This window comes from Mauremys mutica, chromosome 3, assembly GCF_020497125.1.
Source record: "Mauremys mutica isolate MM-2020 ecotype Southern chromosome 3, ASM2049712v1, whole genome shotgun sequence".
Lineage (NCBI taxonomy): Eukaryota > Metazoa > Chordata > Testudines > Geoemydidae > Mauremys > Mauremys mutica.
This window is the reverse complement of record NC_059074.1, coordinates 208103801-208123752: the sequence shown is the minus strand read 5'-3', so window position 1 is coordinate 208123752 and position 19952 is coordinate 208103801. Positions and strand designations below refer to the sequence as shown.

General features: G+C 59.1%; 1 protein-coding gene across 2 annotated transcripts in view; it reads right to left on the bottom strand.

Moving 5' to 3' along the window:
* The window catches only part of CUL7 (cullin 7), a 45680-nt gene that overhangs the window by 22430 nt on the left and 3298 nt on the right, over nt 1–19952 (bottom strand). The window contains exons 2-13 of one of the 2 annotated variants that reach the window (XM_045011713.1): nt 14627–15233; nt 12556–12710; nt 11696–12214; nt 10227–10362; nt 7445–7629; nt 6775–6780; nt 5731–6097; nt 5313–5505; nt 3906–4113; nt 3459–3652; nt 3079–3290; nt 689–923 (exon numbers count right to left, since the gene is read on the bottom strand). In XM_045011713.1, the coding sequence (XP_044867648.1) occupies nt 689–923; nt 3079–3290; nt 3459–3652; nt 3906–4113; nt 5313–5505; nt 5731–6097; nt 6775–6780; nt 7445–7629; nt 10227–10362; nt 11696–12214; nt 12556–12710; nt 14627–15221 (3005 nt within the window). In that variant the 5' untranslated portion in view covers nt 15222–15233. The remainder of the gene's footprint in view (nt 1–688; nt 924–3078; nt 3291–3458; nt 3653–3905; nt 4114–5312; nt 5506–5730; nt 6098–6774; nt 6781–7444; nt 7630–10226; nt 10363–11695; nt 12215–12555; nt 12711–14626; nt 15234–19952) is intronic. The other variant, XM_045011714.1, reaches the window with a different exon arrangement.

Genomic DNA, 19952 nt, shown 5'->3' with positions numbered 1-19952 from the left:
CCACCCCCAGACAGACCCAACCAATCCTGACCCCCAAAACAGCCACCCCCACCCCCAGTACAACCTCAACCCACCCTGACACCCCAAAATAACCATCCCCACCCCCACCCCCGCCCCAACCAACCCTGACACCCCAAAACAGCCATCCCCAACCCACCCTGACCCCCAAAACAGCCATCCCCAGCCCCAGACAGCCCCAACCAACCCTGACACCCCAAAACAGCCACCCCCACCCCCGCCCCAACCAACCCTGACACCCCAAAACAGCCACCCCCACCCCCAGATAGCCCCAACCCACCCTGACCCCCAAAACAGCCACCCCCACCCCCACCAACCCTGACCCCCAAAACAGCCACCCCCGCCCCAACCCACCCTGACCCCCCAAAACAGCCACCCCCAGCCCCAGCCAGCCCCAATCAACCGTCCCCAGCACAGTGCCAACTAACCGTGCCTCAATCTACCCCCAGGAGAGCCCAGCCAGACACGCCCGCGCTCTGGCTCCCATTCCAATCTGGGACATCCCAGCCACACACTCGCAGTACAACCCACAGATCCCCGGCCAAGGTCCCCCTCCCCCGGTGTCACCCCAGGATCCCCGGCCAAGGTCCCTCCCTCCCCCCAGTGTCACTGAGGACCCGGCCGCGCCCCCCCCCAGTGTCACCGCGGACCCGGCGCGCCCCACACTCACCGGAGGGTCCCCAGCTGCACGGCCTTCTCGGCCCCCAGCTGCTCCAGGCTGCGCAGCAGCAGCAGGAAGTGCTGGGGGTCCCGCAGGGCCGCGGCCCCCTCGCTCTCGGGCCCGGCCTCGTCGCAGACGCAGCGTTCCAGGGCCAGCACCAGCTCCTTGGAGAGGCTGCCCTCCTGCAGGCGGCCCAGCAGCGTCGGCACGTCCACGTCCTTCAGCTCCAGGGCTGAGCCCGCCTCTGCCACAGGGAGAGAGCCGTGGGGCCGGGCCGGGCACTGCACCCCGCCGGCTGCCCGCTCGCAGGCAGTGTGGGGCTGAGCCTGCCTCTGCCACAGGGAGAGAGCCGTGGGGCCGGGCACTGCACCCCGCCGGCTGCCTGCTCGCAGGCAGTGTGGGGCTGGGGGCGCCTCTGCCACAGGGAGAGAGCCGTGGGGCCGGGCCGGGCACTGCACCCTGCCGGCTGCCCGCTCGCAGGCAGTGTGGGGCTGAGCCCGTCTCTGCCACAGGGAGAGAGCCGTGGGGCCGGGCACTGCACCCCGCCGGCTGCACGCTCACAGGCAGTGTGGGGCTGAGCCCGTCTCTGCCACAGGGAGAGAGCCGTGGGGCCGGGCCGGGCACTGCACCCTGCCGGCTGCCTGCTCGCAGGCAGTGTGGGGCTGGGGGCGCCTCTGCCACAGGGAGAGAGCCGTGGGGCCGGGCACTGCACCCCGCCGGCTGCCTGCTCGCAGGCAGTGTGGGGCTGGGGGCGCCTCTGCCACAGGGAGAGAGCCATGGGGCCGGGCACTGCACCCTGCCGGCTGCCCGCTCGCAGGCAGTGTGGGGCTGAGCCCGTCTCTGCCACAGGGAGAGAGCCGTGGGGCCGGGCACTGCACCCCGCCGGCTGCACGCTCACAGGCAGTGTGGGGCTGAGCCCGTCTCTGCCACAGGGAGAGAGCCGTGGGGCCGGGCCGGGCACTGCACCCTGCCGGCTGCCCGCTCGCAGGCAGTGTGGGGCTGAGCCCGCCTCTGCCACAGGGAGAGAGCCGTGGGGCCGGGCACTGCACCCCGCCGGCTGCCCGCTCGCAGGCAGTGTGGGGCTGAGCCCGTCTCTGCCACAGGGAGAGAGCCGTGGGGCCGGGCCGGGCACTGCACCCTGCCGGCTGCCCGCTCGCAGGCAGTGTGGGGCTGAGCCCGTCTCTGCCACAGGGAGAGAGCCGTGGGGCCGGGCACTGCACCCCGCCGGCTGCACGCTCACAGGCAGTGTGGGGCTGAGCCCGTCTCTGCCACAGGGAGAGAGCCGTGGGGCCGGGCCGGGCACTGCACCCTGCCGGCTGCCTGCTCGCAGGCAGTGTGGGGCTGAGCCCGCCTCTGCCACAGGGAGAGAGCCGTGGGGCCGGGCACTGCACCCCGCCGGCTGCCCGCTCGCAGGCAGTGTGGGGCTGAGCCCGTCTCTGCCACAGGGAGAGAGCCGTGGGGCCGGGCCGGGCACTGCACCCTGCCGGCTGCCCGCTCGCAGGCAGTGTGGGGCTGAGCCCGTCTCTGCCACAGGGAGAGAGCCGTGGGGCCGGGCACTGCACCCCGCCGGCTGCCTGCTCGCAGGCAGTGTGGGGCTGGGGGCGCCTCTGCCACAGGGAGAGAGCCATGGGGCCGGGCACTGCACCCCGCCGGCTGCACGCTCGCCTCTGCCACAGGGAGAGAGCCGTGGGGCCGGGCACTGCACCCCGCCGGCTGCCCGCTCGCAGGCAGTGTGGGGCTGAGCCCGCCTCTGCCACAGGGAGAGAGCCGTGGGGCCGGGCACTGCACACCGCCGGCTGCACGCTCGCAGGCAGTGTGGGGCTGAGGGTGCCAGGTGCTCTGAACCCCGTCCTCGGGCTCTCAGATGGGGCTGTGGAGGGGCAGGGGGCTCCGTACCTGCCGTCCCCAGGCTTGTAGGGGGGGCGGGGCTGGGCAGGGGCTGCAAGGTTGGATGGGGGAGGGAGTGCATGGGGCGCTGTACCTGCCATCCCCAGGCTCTCAGACAGGGCCTGTCGCGGGGGTGGGAGGGGCTTCGTACCTGCCATCCCCACATCCTCAGACAGGGGCTGGGTGGAGGGGGAGGAGCTGTGTATGTGGGGCAGCGCTGCGTAGGAGCCGTCCTCAGGCTCGTAGGTGGGGGCGGGGCGGGCAGGGGGCTCTGCCGTCCCCACATCCTCAGACAGGGGCTGTCGCGGGGGCAGGGGGCTCTGTACCTGCCGTCCCCACATCCTCAGACAGGGGCTGTCACGGGGGGGGCAGGGGGCTCTGTACCTGCCGTCCCCACATCCTCAGACAGGGGCTGTCGCGGGGGGTTGGGGGTGGGGGGGCTCCGTACCTGCCGTCCCCACATCCTCAGACAGGGGCTGTCGCGGGGGGTTGGGGGTGGGGGGGCTCCGTACCTGCCGTGTCCAGGTTCACGGGGAGCTTGTGCTCCGCCAGGCGGCTGAGCGCGATCTGGGCCAGCGTCTCGTTGGCGTGGCCCTGGCCCCCCTGGCAGCAGCTCTGCAGGGCCGAGGGGAGGTCACAGCTCACCAGCTGCTCGGCCAGGCCCCGGTGGCTGTCGATCAGCAGGCCGGCCACCAGCAGGCCGTTCTGCACGGCCGACGAGGCCCTGTGGGACAGAGCGCCAGGGTGAGCGCCCGCGGGCACCAGCCGCTGCTCCTCCCCGGGGGGGCTGTGGGGCGACGGCCCCCCTGCAGCAAGGGCCCCCCCCGGCCAGACACCCCCCAGAGCCTCCAGGGAGCTGCCCCCCGGAAACGACCCCGCTCAGCCCCCATACCCAGCGGTGCCCTGCATGGTGCGGATGGCGGCAGGCAGGGCGCAGAGCAGGCTGTCCGAGTCCTTGCTGGAGGCGGAGCCGATGCTGGCGAAGATCTCCCACATCATCGGGGCATCGGCGTGGTTCAGGGGATAGGGCTTCTCGCTGGCACCCACCAGCTCGCAGGTCCCGGCGCCCACCAGCACCTTCAGAGCCTGGGAGGCCAAGGGAGCCGGTCAGGGAGGAGAGCTGGCAGCGCCAGCCCCAGCCCCGGGCCCAGAACACGAGGCCGCCCAACGCATCCTGGCATCCCCCTGGGATCCTGCCACTGGCCACCCCATCCCACCCTCTCCCACGCAGGATCCCGGCATGTCCCCACCTGAGCCCACTACAGCCACCACCTCCCCCGGGAGCCACACTTCTCCCCCCGAGAGATGCCCGGCCCCGCAGCTGCCGGCGCACACTCACCGCCAGGCCGGCCTGCTGGACCAGCGCCGAGGGGGCGTACTCCTGCATGCAGGCCAGCACGGCCCGCACCCCGCCCTCCGTGGCAAAGAGCACACGCCAGTCGTACTTGGCCATCAGCACGCAGAGCAGGCGGAGCGCCAGCACCACCAGCAGGTTCTCCTTCACCTGGTTGGTCAGCAGCTCCACCAGCATCTTCACCAGCTTCTCCCTGCGGGCGGGTGAGGAGCCGGGCTTGGGCAACCGGGGACTGACCTGCTGCGTGGCTCCAGGTCAGCTCTGGCCCAGAAACCAGATCCCCGGGCCCCCTACGGGCCTCCCACCCCTCCTGGCCCCACCACATCCCCCACTTACCAGACCCTCACAGGAGCCCCAGCAGGGCAGCCAGGTTTGATTTCCAGCTATCCAGAGGTGCAGAATCCACCCCAGCCCTGGGAGTTTCTTCCAGCTCATCACCCTCCCTTGTAAACATCTGGGCCTTACGCCTCACAGGCATGTGTCTGGCTTCAGCTCTGCCCATCTCTGCTAGACTAACGGGCCCGTTAGCACTAGTGTTTTCTCCCCAGAAAGGTCCTTGCGCATCATGATCGTCACCCCTTGGTCGGCCGGTGTCCGCACTTGGTACAGGGCTACCGGACGGGGTCAGAAACGAGCTGCAAACACCCAGGGCTGGAAAACCTGCCTCACAACAAGCGACTAAAGCAGCTGGATCCAGGCAGCTCCTCGGCCGAAGGGGGAGGAGATCTGCTCGCAGTCTGTAGGCACCTGCCTGGGGAGAACCCTGCTGACACGGGGGCTCTTCGATCCAGCAGACAGAGGTGGAAGGAGAACCACCGCAAAGTTCAAACGGGAAATCAGAGACCTGTTTACCAGGGAGGGTGACCGGCCATGGGACCAGCTTCCCAGGGATGGGGCAAGTCTTCCACGGCTTGTGGTCGCTACGCTGGGAGGGGCCATCTGCCCAGAGCCCACCACCTACTGGGCTCCATGGGCCACTAACCCAGGAGACTTCAGTCCCAGGCAGGAGTGACGGGGTGACGCTCTCTGGCCTGCGCGATGCACAGGATCAGCCCAGCCAATCACTATGGTCCCTGCTGGCCGTACAATCGGTGACATGGATCTGTTGCCCCCCCACCCCCACCCCCCTTTGTACGTTGCTGTAGCTAGACCGTAAGGTTCTGGAGCCAGGATCCTGAGCACAGCCCAGGCGCCCAGCCCTGACTGGCACCCCTGGCACTGCTCTAATAGAAACCTCACCCACGGGTAATGCCCGCGCCAGAGACAGACACCCGCCACCAGCCGGCCCCTGCAGACAGGAGCAGCTGGGTTTCCTGCCCCGTCTCCCCAGGGAGGCACTGGCCGGCCATCTCCAGGTCTGGGCACGCTCAGAGGACCCACCAGAGAACTGACCTGATGGGGAGTCCCCCCTCGGGTTTGATGACCTGCCGCTCTCGCCCGGCCTCCTCCTCCAGGGTCTTGATAATGAACCGGAGCCCAGCCAGCTGCAGCCCCACCTCGGAGCTGGACCTCTGGATCAGTTCCACCACCTCTGCAATCCTCTCCAACGAGCTCTTCTTCCCCGACCCCTTCACGCTGCACAACACTGGCCAGGACCAAAACACCCGTCAACCCGCGGCTGCCCCACGAGCCCTCCAGCCAGCCCCTCCCCGCGGCGCTTCCCCACCCCCCGGATCGCCCCTCTGCCCCACCCCGAGCCAGTCGCTGGGTCTCCCCTGCCCAGACCCCCCTTGGCCTGCAGGGACCCTCTTTAGCTACAGCCCAGCACCCAGCACCGCCGCGTGCAGCTCCCTCCCCGGCCGGCACGTACCCTTGGCTTTCTCCTCCGCCATCTCCGGGCAGGGCAGCCCCTCCGCTCGCAGCAGCTCGCTGAACAGCTGGCAGTCGGATTTCTCCGGGGGGGCCGGGGCGGGGGCAGGCACTCTGGCGGTGGGAGGGTCTTTCTTTGGTTTCTTGGACACCAGGGATTCGGCGCACTCCGAGGGGGCTGAGTCCAGCCCCAGGCCGCCCGGCTGAGCCCCCGCTGGGCGGAGGAAGTACTTGCTGTAGACATGGGAGCTGTGCAGGTCACTCAGGGTGCAGCCCTGGCACTGCTTGCTCAGCACCTGCAGCACTTTCTGGGCCAGCTCCACCGGTACCGACAGCTGGATCAGGGCTTCTTCATCCAGCTCCGACAGCTGGAAATGCAGGGCCTGGGTTAATGCTCAGCAGGCCCATGTCCCCAGGCCAGCCAGAACCGACCCAGAATGGGCTAGTCCAACCGGGATGTCCCCAGGCCAGCCGGAACCGACCCAGAATGGGCTAGTCCAACCGGGATATCCCCAAGGCAGCCAGAACCGACCCAGAATGGGCTAGTCCAACCGGGATGTCCCTAGACCAGCCAGAACCGACCCAACCCTGGGCTAGTCCAACCAGGATATCCCCAGGTCAGCCAGAACCGACCCCACACCAGGATGTCCCCAGGCCAGCCAGAACTGAACTCACACCGGGTTAGTCCAACTGGGATGTCCCCAGGCCAGCCAGAACCAGACAAGCCCAATTCTCGTCCTACAATCAACGTCCCAGTGACTGCTGACAGCACCTCCCCATGCCTGTGGGGAGTCTGTTGGACACAGTTTCTTTAACAGCTGGTCTCTTCTTTCGTTCCCCTCCCTCTGTTCCACCTGCAGTCCTTGGTCCCCGCTCCTCACCTGCCCCCTCACCATCCCCACTTAGTCCCCCGGTTCAATCTCCCCTCCCAGCCTGCTCCGCTCTTCCCAAGGCTCCCAAGTTCCCTGTTCCACTCCATCCCTGCCTCCACCCACAGCTCCTCTGTGCTGCTCATCCCATTCCCAGTATGTCAGCCCCCAATGACCTGCTCCTCTCAGTTCCCCTCTCCTCTGGTCACAGTCCTACACCATGCCTGTCCCAGGGTCTACGAAAGCCTCCCAGAACATGGGAGCTGAAGGAGGAGCTGGACAGGGTGCACTAGCCATCCAGGACTGGGACAGGCCAGAGAGCGACCAGGTTAGAAGTTCTCAGGGCTGCAGGCCAGGGAAGCAGATGTAACAGCTGAGTCCATCACCTCCAGAACCCAGCTCGGAGCACGCTCAAAGCACGGGTCTGGGAATGGATGAGCAGCCCAGTGGCAGGACTGCAGAGGGGCTACTCCTCACAGACACCACCACTAACCTCAGGGCAAGAGAAGTCTGTGTGTTCACTGCCTGCTTAAAGGCACAGAAAGAGACGCCAGCAGAGACCTTCTTTACCAGAGTAGAAGGAGAGTTTGGGGAGCAAATCCAAACTGCTGCTGTGAGTTCAGGGCCCAAGAGGGGGACGGTGGGGTACCCAGCAGCTGGCAGGAAGCCCTGGGACAAATAACTCCTGTGCCAATAGGGCTTTCGCTCCAGCCTGCGCCCCCCCCCGGGAATAAACGGCACGTGTAGCTCTTGGAAGACATGCTCTGTGACATGGGTACCCTGCAGCGGCGGAAGGAAAGCTGGGCCTAGCTGCTGTCTGATCTCCCCAGTCCCGTCTCCCTTTACCTCCTGGTGCTGCCGGATGAGCTGGGCGACCTCCTGCTGCTCGTGGGGGTCTAGCTTCTTCACGAAGAAGAGCAGCTCCCACCACTCGGCCCGGCTCAGGGCCTCGGAGTCCTCGCTCAGCCGGTCCGTCAGGTAGGGCAGGGAGTACAGCCCCCCAAGGGGCTTGCAGTAAAACGTCTGGGTCACTGCAGGGGGCACAGCAAGGCAGAGAGACAATCCCTGAGCACCTCAGCAGGACAGTTATGCTGCTGCAGAGCCATCTGAGCCAGGGCCAGTCAGGCAGCCAAGGGCGTTTGGACCCTATAGGCTGGAAACATGAGGTAGCGAACTCTCGTTCCGAGGGAAAGGTAGTGATCAAAAGGTAAGGGAGGTGTCATTTGATTCACAGACGTCAGCAGCAGCATCATCATTTCAAATAAATGAATAAGATATATGGAGCTATACCAATCTCCTAGAACTGGAAGGGACCCCGAAAGGTCATCAAGTCCAGCCCCTGCCTTCACTAGCAGGACCAAGTACTGATTTTGCCCCAGATCCCTAAGTGGCTCCATTCAAGGATTGAACTCACAACCGTGGGTTTAGCAGGCCAATGCTCAAACCACTGAGCTATCCCTCCCCGCTACAATATCACCCTCTGCAGGGAGGAGGTGGGAAGGGGGACTCTGTGTCCCACCAGCTCCCAGCTCCACATCCTCCGGTTGGTGGGAATTTTGACAATACAGTGTCATCAGAAATGGGTCTCGTTGGGACGATTCGAAGCTCTTTCCCCCACAGACACAATGGTACCAAACATGGCAAACCTAGAGCAATTATGTAGATGTACAGTCAGACGCAAGTGGGTATTCACCCACGAAAGCTCATGCTCCAATACGTCTGTTAGTCTATAAGGTGCCACAGGACTCTTTGTCGCTTTTTAGTCGAGAAAATGTTTCAAAATCCCCTTTTGTTAATTAGACTTTAACCCAGGAATGCACGGCTACATAAAAAGAAAAACCATGGATCTCGGCTAATCCTAGAGAAATTAGCCTTGACACGTAGGACTGAAAACATTTCTTCCTCAAAGTCATCCCCGGTCTCTGCTAGACGTGTCACTGACACCGCACTCACATCTCCAGCCAAGGCAGGCTGTTGGCCAAACGCTGTAAGGTGGCGAACCTGCAGTCTGTGAACGTGAGCATTTGTTTACCTAAGGGACTGATTCAGGAGCACATGTTGTTATTTCACACAGAATGGGTGTGATCAGTCCATCCTCCGAGACCCAGCCATTCCCGATAAGGGAGGGTAGTTTTGAACGCATTCTGCTGTTCCAGAGCCCGTCCAGTGCTCGATAACTGGCCCTCTTGATAGCAGGTATAAATGCACCCTGCGGCGGTGGCAGTTCTTTTCTGTTTGTTTGCTTCTTGGAAAACACTTCTCCTTTCGTCCACGTTCTCCACCAGCTTTTTCCATTGCGCGCCCTCGCCCCAGCTCCCACTGGCCGTCTCGCTCCGGAGGCCAGCATTCTGTGCTGCTGTATCACAGCTAGCTGGTGCTAGGCCAGGATCAGGGTTACTACACACGGTGTCACCGAGCGGTCTCTTTAACCAGCTCCTCACAGATGCAGCTACTCTTTGGTACTCTGTCTCCCCACTGATGCCTAAAAATGATCAAGACCAAATGAAAACCCAGGGTTTTGAAATAAGTGGCTCTGGGATTGTAATCAGTTCCGTTATGTGCGGTATGGCACGTAACTACGCGTATACCATTCGCAGACGGATTCCAGTGATTGCTGGTTGGATGCTGATGTCTTAACCAGTCCCTCGTTACAACTTTCGGCATAGCAAGCAGAGCTGCTAATAATACCACGGAGCTGCTCCGCTCTGCCGATGACGGCACACTCCCCTGAAGCACTCCTTCCGCTCCCAGGCATTTGGAACATTAACAAAGGGAATCCGACCTGCGTTCTGAGCACTGACGGACGACACAACACGGCCAGTTCTGGGCCACACTTTAACTTTGCGAGGAGTCGACATGCCCGCACTAAAGTGTAACTAAAAACCGGTGATTTTTAAATGTTCTCGACTATACACTACATCATTGTTCTAGGTTGGTCATGCCTGAGCCCACTGTGTTGGAGGGGAAGGACTTTTGAGAGATCCCCAACTCGACTCATTTCCAATGACACTGTGTTATCAGAATTTCCACCGACTGGAGGACCTGGAGCTGGGAGGCAGAGAGCCCCTCCCCCGGCCACACCACAGAGGGTCACATAATTGAAATGATGATTCTGTGGATTTTTACAAATCAAATGACACCTCCCTGGCTTTCCTACCATTCACATGCCCACAGAATTACCCCTGCGCCCAGACACCTAGACAGGTTTGTCTCCAGGCAGCGGAGTGTGTGTGCGGCCCCCTCCCAGCCGTATCTCCTTCTTCCTTCGGGGTGTGGGAGGAGGGGAGTGGTGCACACTCCCTGGGCAGAGTGGGATGGAAGACTTGCTGGGAGGGGACCCCACTGAAATGGGGGATGGGTGCAGAACCTTAATTCCCTTCCTCATGTGACCTGCTCCCCAAAGAGGACTCTCTCAGGCTGCCAGCACAAATGCATGTCTCCAGAGAGGTGTCCACACAGCCCCAGCACCGGGCGCCTCCCCAGGGTTTTGGGGTGTCAGCACTGCACCCTGTGGGGCAAGGGAGTGCCCCTCTCGCTAGACGTGGGAACAGGGGCACAGAAGACACGCACTTGCCCAAGGTCATTCACCAGGCCTGTGGCAGAGCCCAGCACAGCAGCAAGCACTCACCAGTGGTCAGTTTCAGGTTCTCCGTCAGGCTGGACACCTTCTCCTGGGCCTCCCGCTCCGCCTGGCCAGACGAACTGACAATCTCCACCATGTGCCAGTGCACCCAGTAGGTGCGGCCCAGCGCCTGCCAATAAACCTGGGGGGGAGCCCCGCAAACCGGTTACTGAGGGCAGCTTGCCCACAACCCAGGCGGAGCAGCCGGGCCCACCGAACCCCTTGTGACGTTATTGATATAAATTGGGACCATATAGAACATGGGTTGCAACCAAGGTCCTGTAGTGGCACCAAATCTTAAGTAAAGGGGGTCATCTAAGGTGTCTAAGACCAGGTTCTGGGTTGCTGGTTATGATTATGCTGTCTGTATGTCTGTGTATCATTTTGTAGTTGAAGTTATAAGTATTGGCTCTGTACTGTCTGTATTTTGTATTATGCTCTGCTTCTGGGAAATATCCCAGACAAGCTGGTGTTAGCCCTGCCTAGCTGGCTTGATGGCCCATTAAGGACCATCAGCTACACAACTGACCCATGGAGAGAAGGCAGACACGCCTTGTGACTCAGCAAAGTATGCAGAGACTTGTCCATGTGACTGCAGACTCCATTTTGCTGTAATTTTCCACAGTGAGGACAAAGAGATTCTTACACCTGGAAAAGTCTATATAAGGCTGAGGCATCATCTCCATCTGGTCTTCAATCCTGCTTCTGACCTCTGGAGGGACTTTGCTACAAACTGAAGCTCTACACAAGGGACTGACTGACCCATCCCAGCGGGGGATGTATTCCAGAGACTTAATTTGAACCTGCAGTTTACTCCATCACTGCTGCAAGCCTGAACTAAGAACTTTGCCATTACTGTATGTAATTGATTCCATTTAACCAATTCTACCTCTCATCTCTACCTTTTTCCCTTTGTAAATAAACCTTTAGATTTTAGATTCTAAAGGATTGGCAACTGCGTGATTTGTGGGTAAGATCTGATGTGTATATTGACCTGGGTCTGGGGCTTGGTCCTTTGGGATCGAGAGAACCTTTTTCTTTTATTGGGGTGTTGGTTTTCATAACCATTCATCCCCAGGACGAGTGCACTGGTGGTGATGCTGGGAGACTGGAGTGTCTAAGGAAATTGCTTGTGTGACTTGTGGTTAGCCAGCGGGGTGAGACCAAAGTCCTTTTTGTCTGGCTGGTTTGGTTTGCCTTAGAGGTGGAAAAACCCCAGCCTAGGGCTGTGACTGCCCAGTTTAAGCAATTGGTCCTGATTTGGCACTCTCAGTTGGGTCCCGCCAGAATCGCTCCGTCACACCCCTCAAGCCAGCAGGGAAGCCCAAGGCCTCCTCCGGCACCAGCAGCACTCTCCAAACCCACCCAGGGACAGGGCGCAGCCAGGCACCAGGGAGCTTCAGGCCAAGGGCTCCCCCAGACCCCGGGCAGATGCCCGCAGCCTGGCCGCGCGCCCCCGCTGCCAGCAGGCGTACCTGGACGGGCGGCGTGCCGTCGTTGCTCTGGCGGAACTCGCCCTCGTCCCCAGCGCTGACCTGCTCGTAGTCCTCCAGCATGCGCACCCGCATGCCCCGCACCAAGTTCCCCTGCATGTATTCCACGTAGCTGCTGCGGCTTGGGAAGGCAGAGCGTGTCTTGAAGGCACTGGCTTCTTTCTGGGGCGGGCAGGAGGCCACCTGGACGGCGGCGCAGGCGGGAGCCTTGGGCTGGAAGATGGAGCGGACGACCCGCGGCTGCCCCTCCTGCAGGGACAGCAGCTCCATCCTCTGGCTGCGGTCCCAGCCCATCACCCGCACCAGCTCGGAGATGAGATTGGCCATGGCCATGCTGAACTCGAACTCCCGCTGCAGGCGGCTCCTCTCCCCGACGTGAGCGCAGGGCACGGCGCAGTCCTGCCGCTCCCCGCCCAGCTCCGTGCTGCTGTTGAGCTTGTCCACGAGAGAGGTGACGCACAGATAGCGCTTCACCAGCGAGAACAGCAGCTTCCCGGGGATCTGCAACAGACACGGCGTCAGAGCCACGGTACGAGAGCTCCCCACCCACCCCCCTGCCTGCCCACCTGTCCTGGAGCATCGCTACTCACCCCCAACAGGCCTCCGCCAGCCTGCCCACCCTGAGCCATCCCTCCCCTCCCCCATCCCTAACAGGCCTCTGGGCCAACCCTCCCCCAACCTACCCACCCTGAGCCATCCCTCCCCTCCCCAATAGGCCTCTGAGCTCTCTCTCCTGTCACCACACCGTCCATCTCCATACCAGACAGGTCTCCAAGCCCCCCGCCCAGTGAAACCCCCTGCTCCTGTGCCCCTCCCCCCGAGCTAGCCAGCCCAGCGGGTACCTGGGGCAGGTGGATCCCCTCGAAGGACATGCAGTGCTCTTCGGAGGACGTGGTCTCTGCAAACAGCTCCAGGAGGGTGTAGCGACTGTCGAAGTCCATGTGCTGCTCAATGCCGTCCTGCTGGCTCAGGGACAGGAGAACGTAGGCCCGACTCCCTGCAGCGGCGACACACACCAGCTGAGTGCTTTCCCTCCCAGCTGCCCCTCAGGAGCATCTCAATCTTCCCAGCACCCGCGCCCTGTCCTCTCTCCATTTCTCCCAGCCCCTCAGCGCAAGCTCCTGGAGAGGAAAGGGCTGGGATCCCAGAGACGTTTCTCAGATGCACCCAACCTGCAGGCTCTCTGGCTCGACCCATATTTCACTGTCTCAAAACCCAGCGCTGCTCATACTGCCCAGGGGAGGAGAGCAGGGCAGCTCCTGGGGAGACAACAGCCCGAGTCTGCAGTATGGCCCCCTCAGAACAGGGGGCTCATGTACAAAGCCAAGGAGGCACCACTGTACACATGGGCAGAGCCAAACACCAGCTGCCATCCCCTTCCCAGTGCACCTGAAGACACCCCTGTTCCATTCCAGCTACAGATTGGCCTGAGCTGGGCTGGCCAGGGGAGTGAGACGCTGGCAGACCATGGGCCAGCTCATGCCAAGGCCCAGCCTCACTGAACACTGACGAATACGGAGCTGGAGACCGGTCTGACTCACCTGCGGATTAGCCTTGTTAAGATCAATATTAGAGTTGTAATGATGTGTGTGATGCTTAGACCTTCTGAATCCTGTAGGATGCTGCGTGTATTGATTTCACTTGCAATCTCTGTAGCCCGTGGTGTGACGTTGTATCGAGTAAAAAGCAACAAAGAGTCCTGTGGCCCCTTATACTAACAGATGTATTGGAGCAGGAGCTAGGACTCTTTGTTGTATCGAGTGTTTGCACTGCAAACCTCTGCACTTGTGGAACTCATCGAACGGAAAAGGAAGCAGTCACTCAGGGAAAGTGCTTGCCCTGCGCCCGAGGTGGCCCCCTGACGGCAGATGAGGCAGTGTGGACCATCCAAGGACAGAGACCTTGTTGACTGCGTGCCTCACTCCCTCCAGGAAGGAGAGACCTGCGCACCAACTCATCCCATCAGCCTGGATTCTGGGGCAAGGAGGGGAGATAAAAATCCCTGACAAGGAGGAACCGAGATCTTCTTGCTGCCTGGACTCGGAGGGGCAAAGATTCCTAAACATGAGCAAGAGATTCCCATGCTGCTTGGCCTGGGTCGGCCATAAAGGACACACACAGCTGCTTATTATAGAAGCTGACGGTACCTTCTTAAAGCTAAGACTGTAACTCATTGGTGCGCATGGTTCCTGTTTTAACCTTGAAAATAACCCTCATTTCTCTTCTTAGTTAATAAAGCTTTAGTCCGTTTATTACAGGATTGGCTACAGGCATTGTCTTGGGTTTGAAATCTGAGTACAACTGACCTGGGTAAGTGCCTGGTCCTTGGGGACTGGGAGTGACCTGAATATTGTGGTGATTTTCAGTGTAAAGTGACTATCCCTCAGTCCAGTTTGCCAGAGAGAGACTGGCGTGCCCAAGGGGCCTGTCTGTGACTCCACGGTAAGACTGTTAGAGTGCCTACGGAGTTCACATTTGTTTCTAATTACAAAACATACTGGTCTGGGGCGTCTGCCCTGCTTTCTGACAGTGCCCTGAGGCTGGCGCTCCCAGTTGTGAGCCGCCCCAGACAGCGAGCACAGCTCTGTACTGTACCAGCTGGTACCATCAGACTGCAGGCTCCCCAGGAAGGGGCACCTGGGCAGAGTCACCCATCCAGCAGCAGTGGGGCAGCATGCACAGTGCCAGCACTCTGCCCAGGTACCTGGTTGGAGGAGGGGTGGCTCAGGCAGCAGAAGACAGTCCCATACACAAAGGGACTTGACCCCAGTCCCGAGTCCCTTCACTGTTTGGAAAGGCCCTACATAAACTTCTTCCCCTTCCCAGAGAGCTCCAGGATCCCCCCAGTACACCATGCTCAGCAGATGGGCCTGGCCCAGCCCTTCTCTGGGGCTCCTGGCCAGCAGATCTCACCTGCGTCGTGTGAAGCCAGGGCCCTCAGCATCTTGCCGGCGCTGCGGCGGATTTGCTTCTCCTCATTGCACAGCATCTTCATCAGCAGGTCCAGAGCCCCGGTCTCCTTGAAGACGCCCGTCAGCGAGCCAATGCTGGCGTAGGCGCTCAGCACGTGGATGGTGTTGAGGATGGAGGACTCTGGGCCCGTGGGCCCGGCCATCTGCCGGCTAGCCCGTTGCACCAGGTTCCTGACGTCAGCCTTCATCTCCAGCAGCGAGGCCTCGTCCAGCGTGACGTCCGGAGGGAACGTGCTGGGCGCCTTCTCCTCCTTCACCCGCTGCCCCTCGGGCTTCCTCTTGCCCAGCAGCGTCGGGCAGTTGGCATAAACCTCCTCTGCCGACATCCACATCAGGATGTTCTCCGCTTTGCTCTCTGCCGAAGAGGCATTGGTGCTGCTCCCTGGGCCCTCCTCCAAGCTGAGGATGCTCCAGCGAATCAGGTACTCGGTGTGGCCATCGTGGCTCCGGCGCTGTCGGATCAGCTCCTCGGGGTGGGCCTGCAGCTTGGGCCCCAGGTGCACGAGCAGGTTTCCATTCCTCCTCTCGCCCACCATGACGGGGAATGTCTGCGCAGAGAGAGAGAGGCAGGAGCAGGTTATGATCCACCTAAGAACCCCCGTCGAGAGCTCGGGGACAGAGCTCTCCAGGGAAGAACCTCTGGGACCCAGCTGGTAGAAGAGGGGGCTAGAGATGGAGAGCTCTGCATGTTCTGCCCCCAGCCCTGCCACCGACCTGCTGTGTCACCTTAAGCAAGTCACCACCTCTGCATTATTGCCCAAGCATACCATGGCTCCCAGACCCGGGGAGAGGGATAGCTCAGTGGTTTGAGCATTGGCTTGCTAAACCCAGGGTTGTGAGTTCAATCCTTGAGGGGGCCGTTTGGGGATAGCTCCTGCTTTGAGCAGGGGGTTGGACTAGATAACCTCCTGAGGTCCCTTCCAACCCTGACAGTCTATGACCACCTCTGCTGAAACCTCACCCTCCCATGCAGGAAAGCCCGACTACATCATGCTCATCATTCACAGCCTCCTCTGCTCCCGGCATTGGTTCAGAACCATCCTCCTGTGTGTAATTCCCTCCAGCCCCTGTCGCAGCTGGACTCTCACAGACCTTGGCTCCCTGTAGTCCCTCATCTCACACCAATGTCTTCTGCCTCTCCCACTGCTGCAACAGCCTTGCGCTGCAGCAGGAAAGCTAAGCAGGGCACACACATCTGCAGGATTGAGGCCAAGTATTCGTTGGGCTATACGGGCTAGAGGCAGGGTCGGTTCACAGCTGACAATGGGACATTGGCTGGGGTGGGCCAGGGCTCTGATTTCCAGAGACCTTCGTAACATTTTCCGCTTCAACCCTGGGGCAGCAGGCGGACCACAGAGTTTCCCCCTCCCCCAGCCACTGCAGTTGGACCCCTTAGCTCCCAGCCTCAGACCCTGGAGCTCCAAGCCATTGCAGGCAGCAGGGCGGATCCCGGGGCTGCAGCAGCAGTGGGTGCTGGACCCCCCGCCTCTCCATTTTGTCACAGTTATTCTTAGTGAAAATCAGAAACAGGTCACAGGCTTCCGTGAATTTTTGGTTTTTGCCCGTGACCTGTCCATAACTTTTACTAAAAATAACCATGACAAAATCTTAGCCTTACCTAAATGGCCATATGGATCAGACCAATGGTCCATCTAGCCCAGTATCCTGTCACTGACAGTGGTCAGCACTAGAGGTTCAGTAGGAGCGTACAAAACCAGACAATTCTGGAGAGATCCACCCGTCTTCCCGTCCCAGCTTCTGGCAGTCAGAAGCTCATGGTCATGCCTAGCAAGGAGTCACATCCGTGACCATCTTGGCTAATGGCCTACCCTCCATGGACGTAGCCAATTCTTTTTTGAACTCAGGTATACTTTTGCCCATCACAACCTCCCATGGCAATGAGAGTTCCACAGGTTAATCGTGCATTGTGTGAAACAGTATTTCCTCTTCTTTGTACTACACCTGCTGCCTATTCATCTCATCATGTGACCCCTGGTTTTTGTATTGTGGGAAAGGGTCAGTCATGCTTTTCTAGTCACGTTTCCCACACCACTCGTGATTAGAGACCTCTATCACATCCCTTCTTAATTGTCTCTTTTCCAAATTGACCAGCCCTAATCTTTTTAGTCTCTCCTTGTAGGAAGCATTTCCATATCCTTGATCATCTTTGTTGTCCTTCTCTGAATGTTTTCCAGTTCTAGCATATCCTTTTTGAGAGGGGGCAACCAGAATTGGACACAGTATTCAAGGTAGGGGCACACCATGGATTTATATAGTGTCACGATTATATTTTCTATCCCTTTTCTAATAGTTCCTAATGCTCCATTAGCCTTTTTGACCGCTGCTGTGCATTAAGCTGTAGCTTTTAGAGAACTAGCCATGATGACTCCAAGTTCTCTTTGAGTGGTAACAGCTAATTTAGAGCCCATCATTTTATAGCTATAGTAGGGATTATGTTTTCCAATGTATGTTACTTTGCACTTGTCAATGTTGAATTTCATCTGCCATTTCGTTCCCCAGTCACCCAGTTTTGCAAGATTCCCCCTGTGAGGCCCTGTCTACATGACACAGTTTTGTCGACAACACCGTAGAGGTGTACATATTGCAATGCTCCTCCCGCCAATGTAAATCCCCTGCTATGCTGACAAAATAAAACCATCTCAACGAACAACACAGAGCCTTTTGTGACGCAGCTGGAGCGATGCGGTGTCAGTGTAGACACTGCACTTGCTTATGTCGGCCTAACTGACCTCTAGGAGGTGTCACAATGCCCAGCATGACCGCTCTGGTCAGCACTTTGAACTCCATTGCCTTGAGGTACACAGGCATGATCTCCTCCCTCATTTAAAGGGCCGGGAATTTTTGAAATTCCTCTTCCTGTTTGCTCGGCATGGACTGCTCACTCAGCACCTTCCCAGCTGACTGTGCCGGCTTTCCGCAACAGACGCGCTGCAGCATGGAATACACCGGAGCTGTTGGATCTGCTGGGTCTGTGGGGAGAGAAGGCTGTGCAATGGCAGCTTTGCTCAAGCTGTAGGAACTTTGATATCTACAGGCAGATTGCTTGGGGCATACAGGAGAAGGGACATGCAGCAATGCTGTGCTAAGATCAAGTTGCTGAGGCAGGCGACCCAGAAGGCAAGGGAGGCCAACCGTCACTCTGGTGCAGCGCCGAAGCCACGCTGCTCTACAAGGAGCTGCATGCCATCCTTGGTGGCAACCCCACCACCACGAGCCCTGTGGATGCTTTGGGGGGACTGGAGGCAACAGCCAGCGGAGGCAGCCCTGAGGACGAAGTGGTGGATGAGGAAGTGGAGTTGGAGGAGAATGTGGGACGTGTGACAGGGACATCTGGTGTTGTGGCAAACCAGGGCCTATTGTTGACTCCAAAGCGATCTAGCCAGTCCCAGCACTCCGGCTCTGGCGTGCATGGTGCAGGAGAGGCAAGCTCTGGTAAGCAGCACTTTGCTTTGATACTGCACAATGATAGGAGACTGAGGTCTCATTTACTCTGTTATACGGCAGAAGAGGGATAAGGGAGATAAATTAACAACAGAGCCTATGCAGCTACGCAGTGGGGACCCAGTAGACAAGTCTGTTAATGACACTGGGATGTCCCGGGAATCCTCTCTAGGAAGAGATCTTGGTAGAGCTGACTTGTTTCTTCTCCCGCTGTAGGAAACTTTGCTGCACCAGCCAGCAATTATTTCAGCGGGGACCAAAGCAGCCCACAGGTGAGCAGCATACAGAGCTGGTCTGAAGCCGCACGCATGCAGGAGATGCTTCCTTGCATCCTGGGTTACCCTTAGGAGTGAGCTTTCGGCTTTGATTACCCCAGCCTGTGGAAAAGGGGGCCAATATTCAGAATACTCTCCCTAGGTAAGTGTAGTGACCCTCTCTGCAAATCACCCAGACCCTTTGTCCCTTCCCGGCCATTCCCCCTTCCCAAACTCACCATCTTTGGGACTCTTGCCGAGCTGTGTGCTAGCCAAGAGACAGTAAGAAAGAGGTGCATGATTTGTGATTCACGGCTGTGAGTGCACCCACAATACTGTCTCTGTCCAGCGTTCCTTTGGTTTCTGCAGATGTGCCCTTGAGGACCAACTCCTGCACACCAGTGGAGCGCCTCTGTCAGATAAGGAGGCGAACCAGGAAGGAGGATATGTTTAGAGAAGTGCTGCAATCAACAGACACAGCACACAAGGAAACTAAAGCATGGAGGGAGAGAGTTCATAAAAACCTCGGCCTGTATAGCCTGGAAAGGAGACAGGGCAGGAGCGGATGATAGATGGACAGGAGTGGATGATAAAGCTACTGGAGGGTCAGACAGAGATGCTCAAGTCCCTCATAGTGCTGCAGTCTGAGCACATCCATGCACGACTCCCCCTGCAGCCAGTACAGAACTTGTTCCATGCCCTGCCCAAACTCCCCCAACCCATTCTTCGGATGTCCCCATTCTGTCGCAGTACCCCGGCAATCCACCCCTAGAAACCGGTTTCAGATGAAAGCTAGAGTTACACAGAGCTGTGAGAGCCTGAACCGAGAATGTTCCTCGCTGTCATGTCCCGTTTGCAAAAAAAAAAAAAAAGTGTTTTATCATTTAATTGAAGTGTAGTCTTTGAACAAAATGAGTCTTTATTTGTGTCATGCACATGGTAGTTGCTGCTAACATTCAAAACTCCATCAGGAGTCTGTCTCAGCTGGACTTGCTGAATGGGGTTCAGTGTGAAAAGCAGGGGTGCTGCAGGTCCAGTCTAAGGAGCCAGTGAAGCTGCATGGCTTCCCTGGAGGAAGAGCGAGACCCCTAGGGATCTGACACACTGAAGGGGTTCCTCCTAGAGAGCACTCCAAAGCTGGGGCCACAGCACCAATCCTGTGGATCTGTGTCACTTTCTCAAAGGCTTTCTGAATAGCCAAGAACACTACATCAACCGGATCACCCCTATCCACATGCTTGTTGACACCCTCAAATAATTATAATAGATTGGGAGGCATGACTTTCCTTTACAAAAGCTGTGTTCGCTCTCCCCCGGCAAGTCTTATTCATCTATGTGCCTCATAATTCTGTTCTTTTCTATAGTTTCAACCAATTTGCCTGGTACTGAACTTAGGCTCACCAGCCTGTAATTGCCAGAATCGCCTCTAGAGCCCTTTTTGAAAATCGGTATTACATTAGCTACATACAGCTACTAGTTTTACAATCTCACATTTGAGTTCCTTCAGAACTCTCAGCTGAATACCATCTGGTCCCGGTGACTTATTACAGT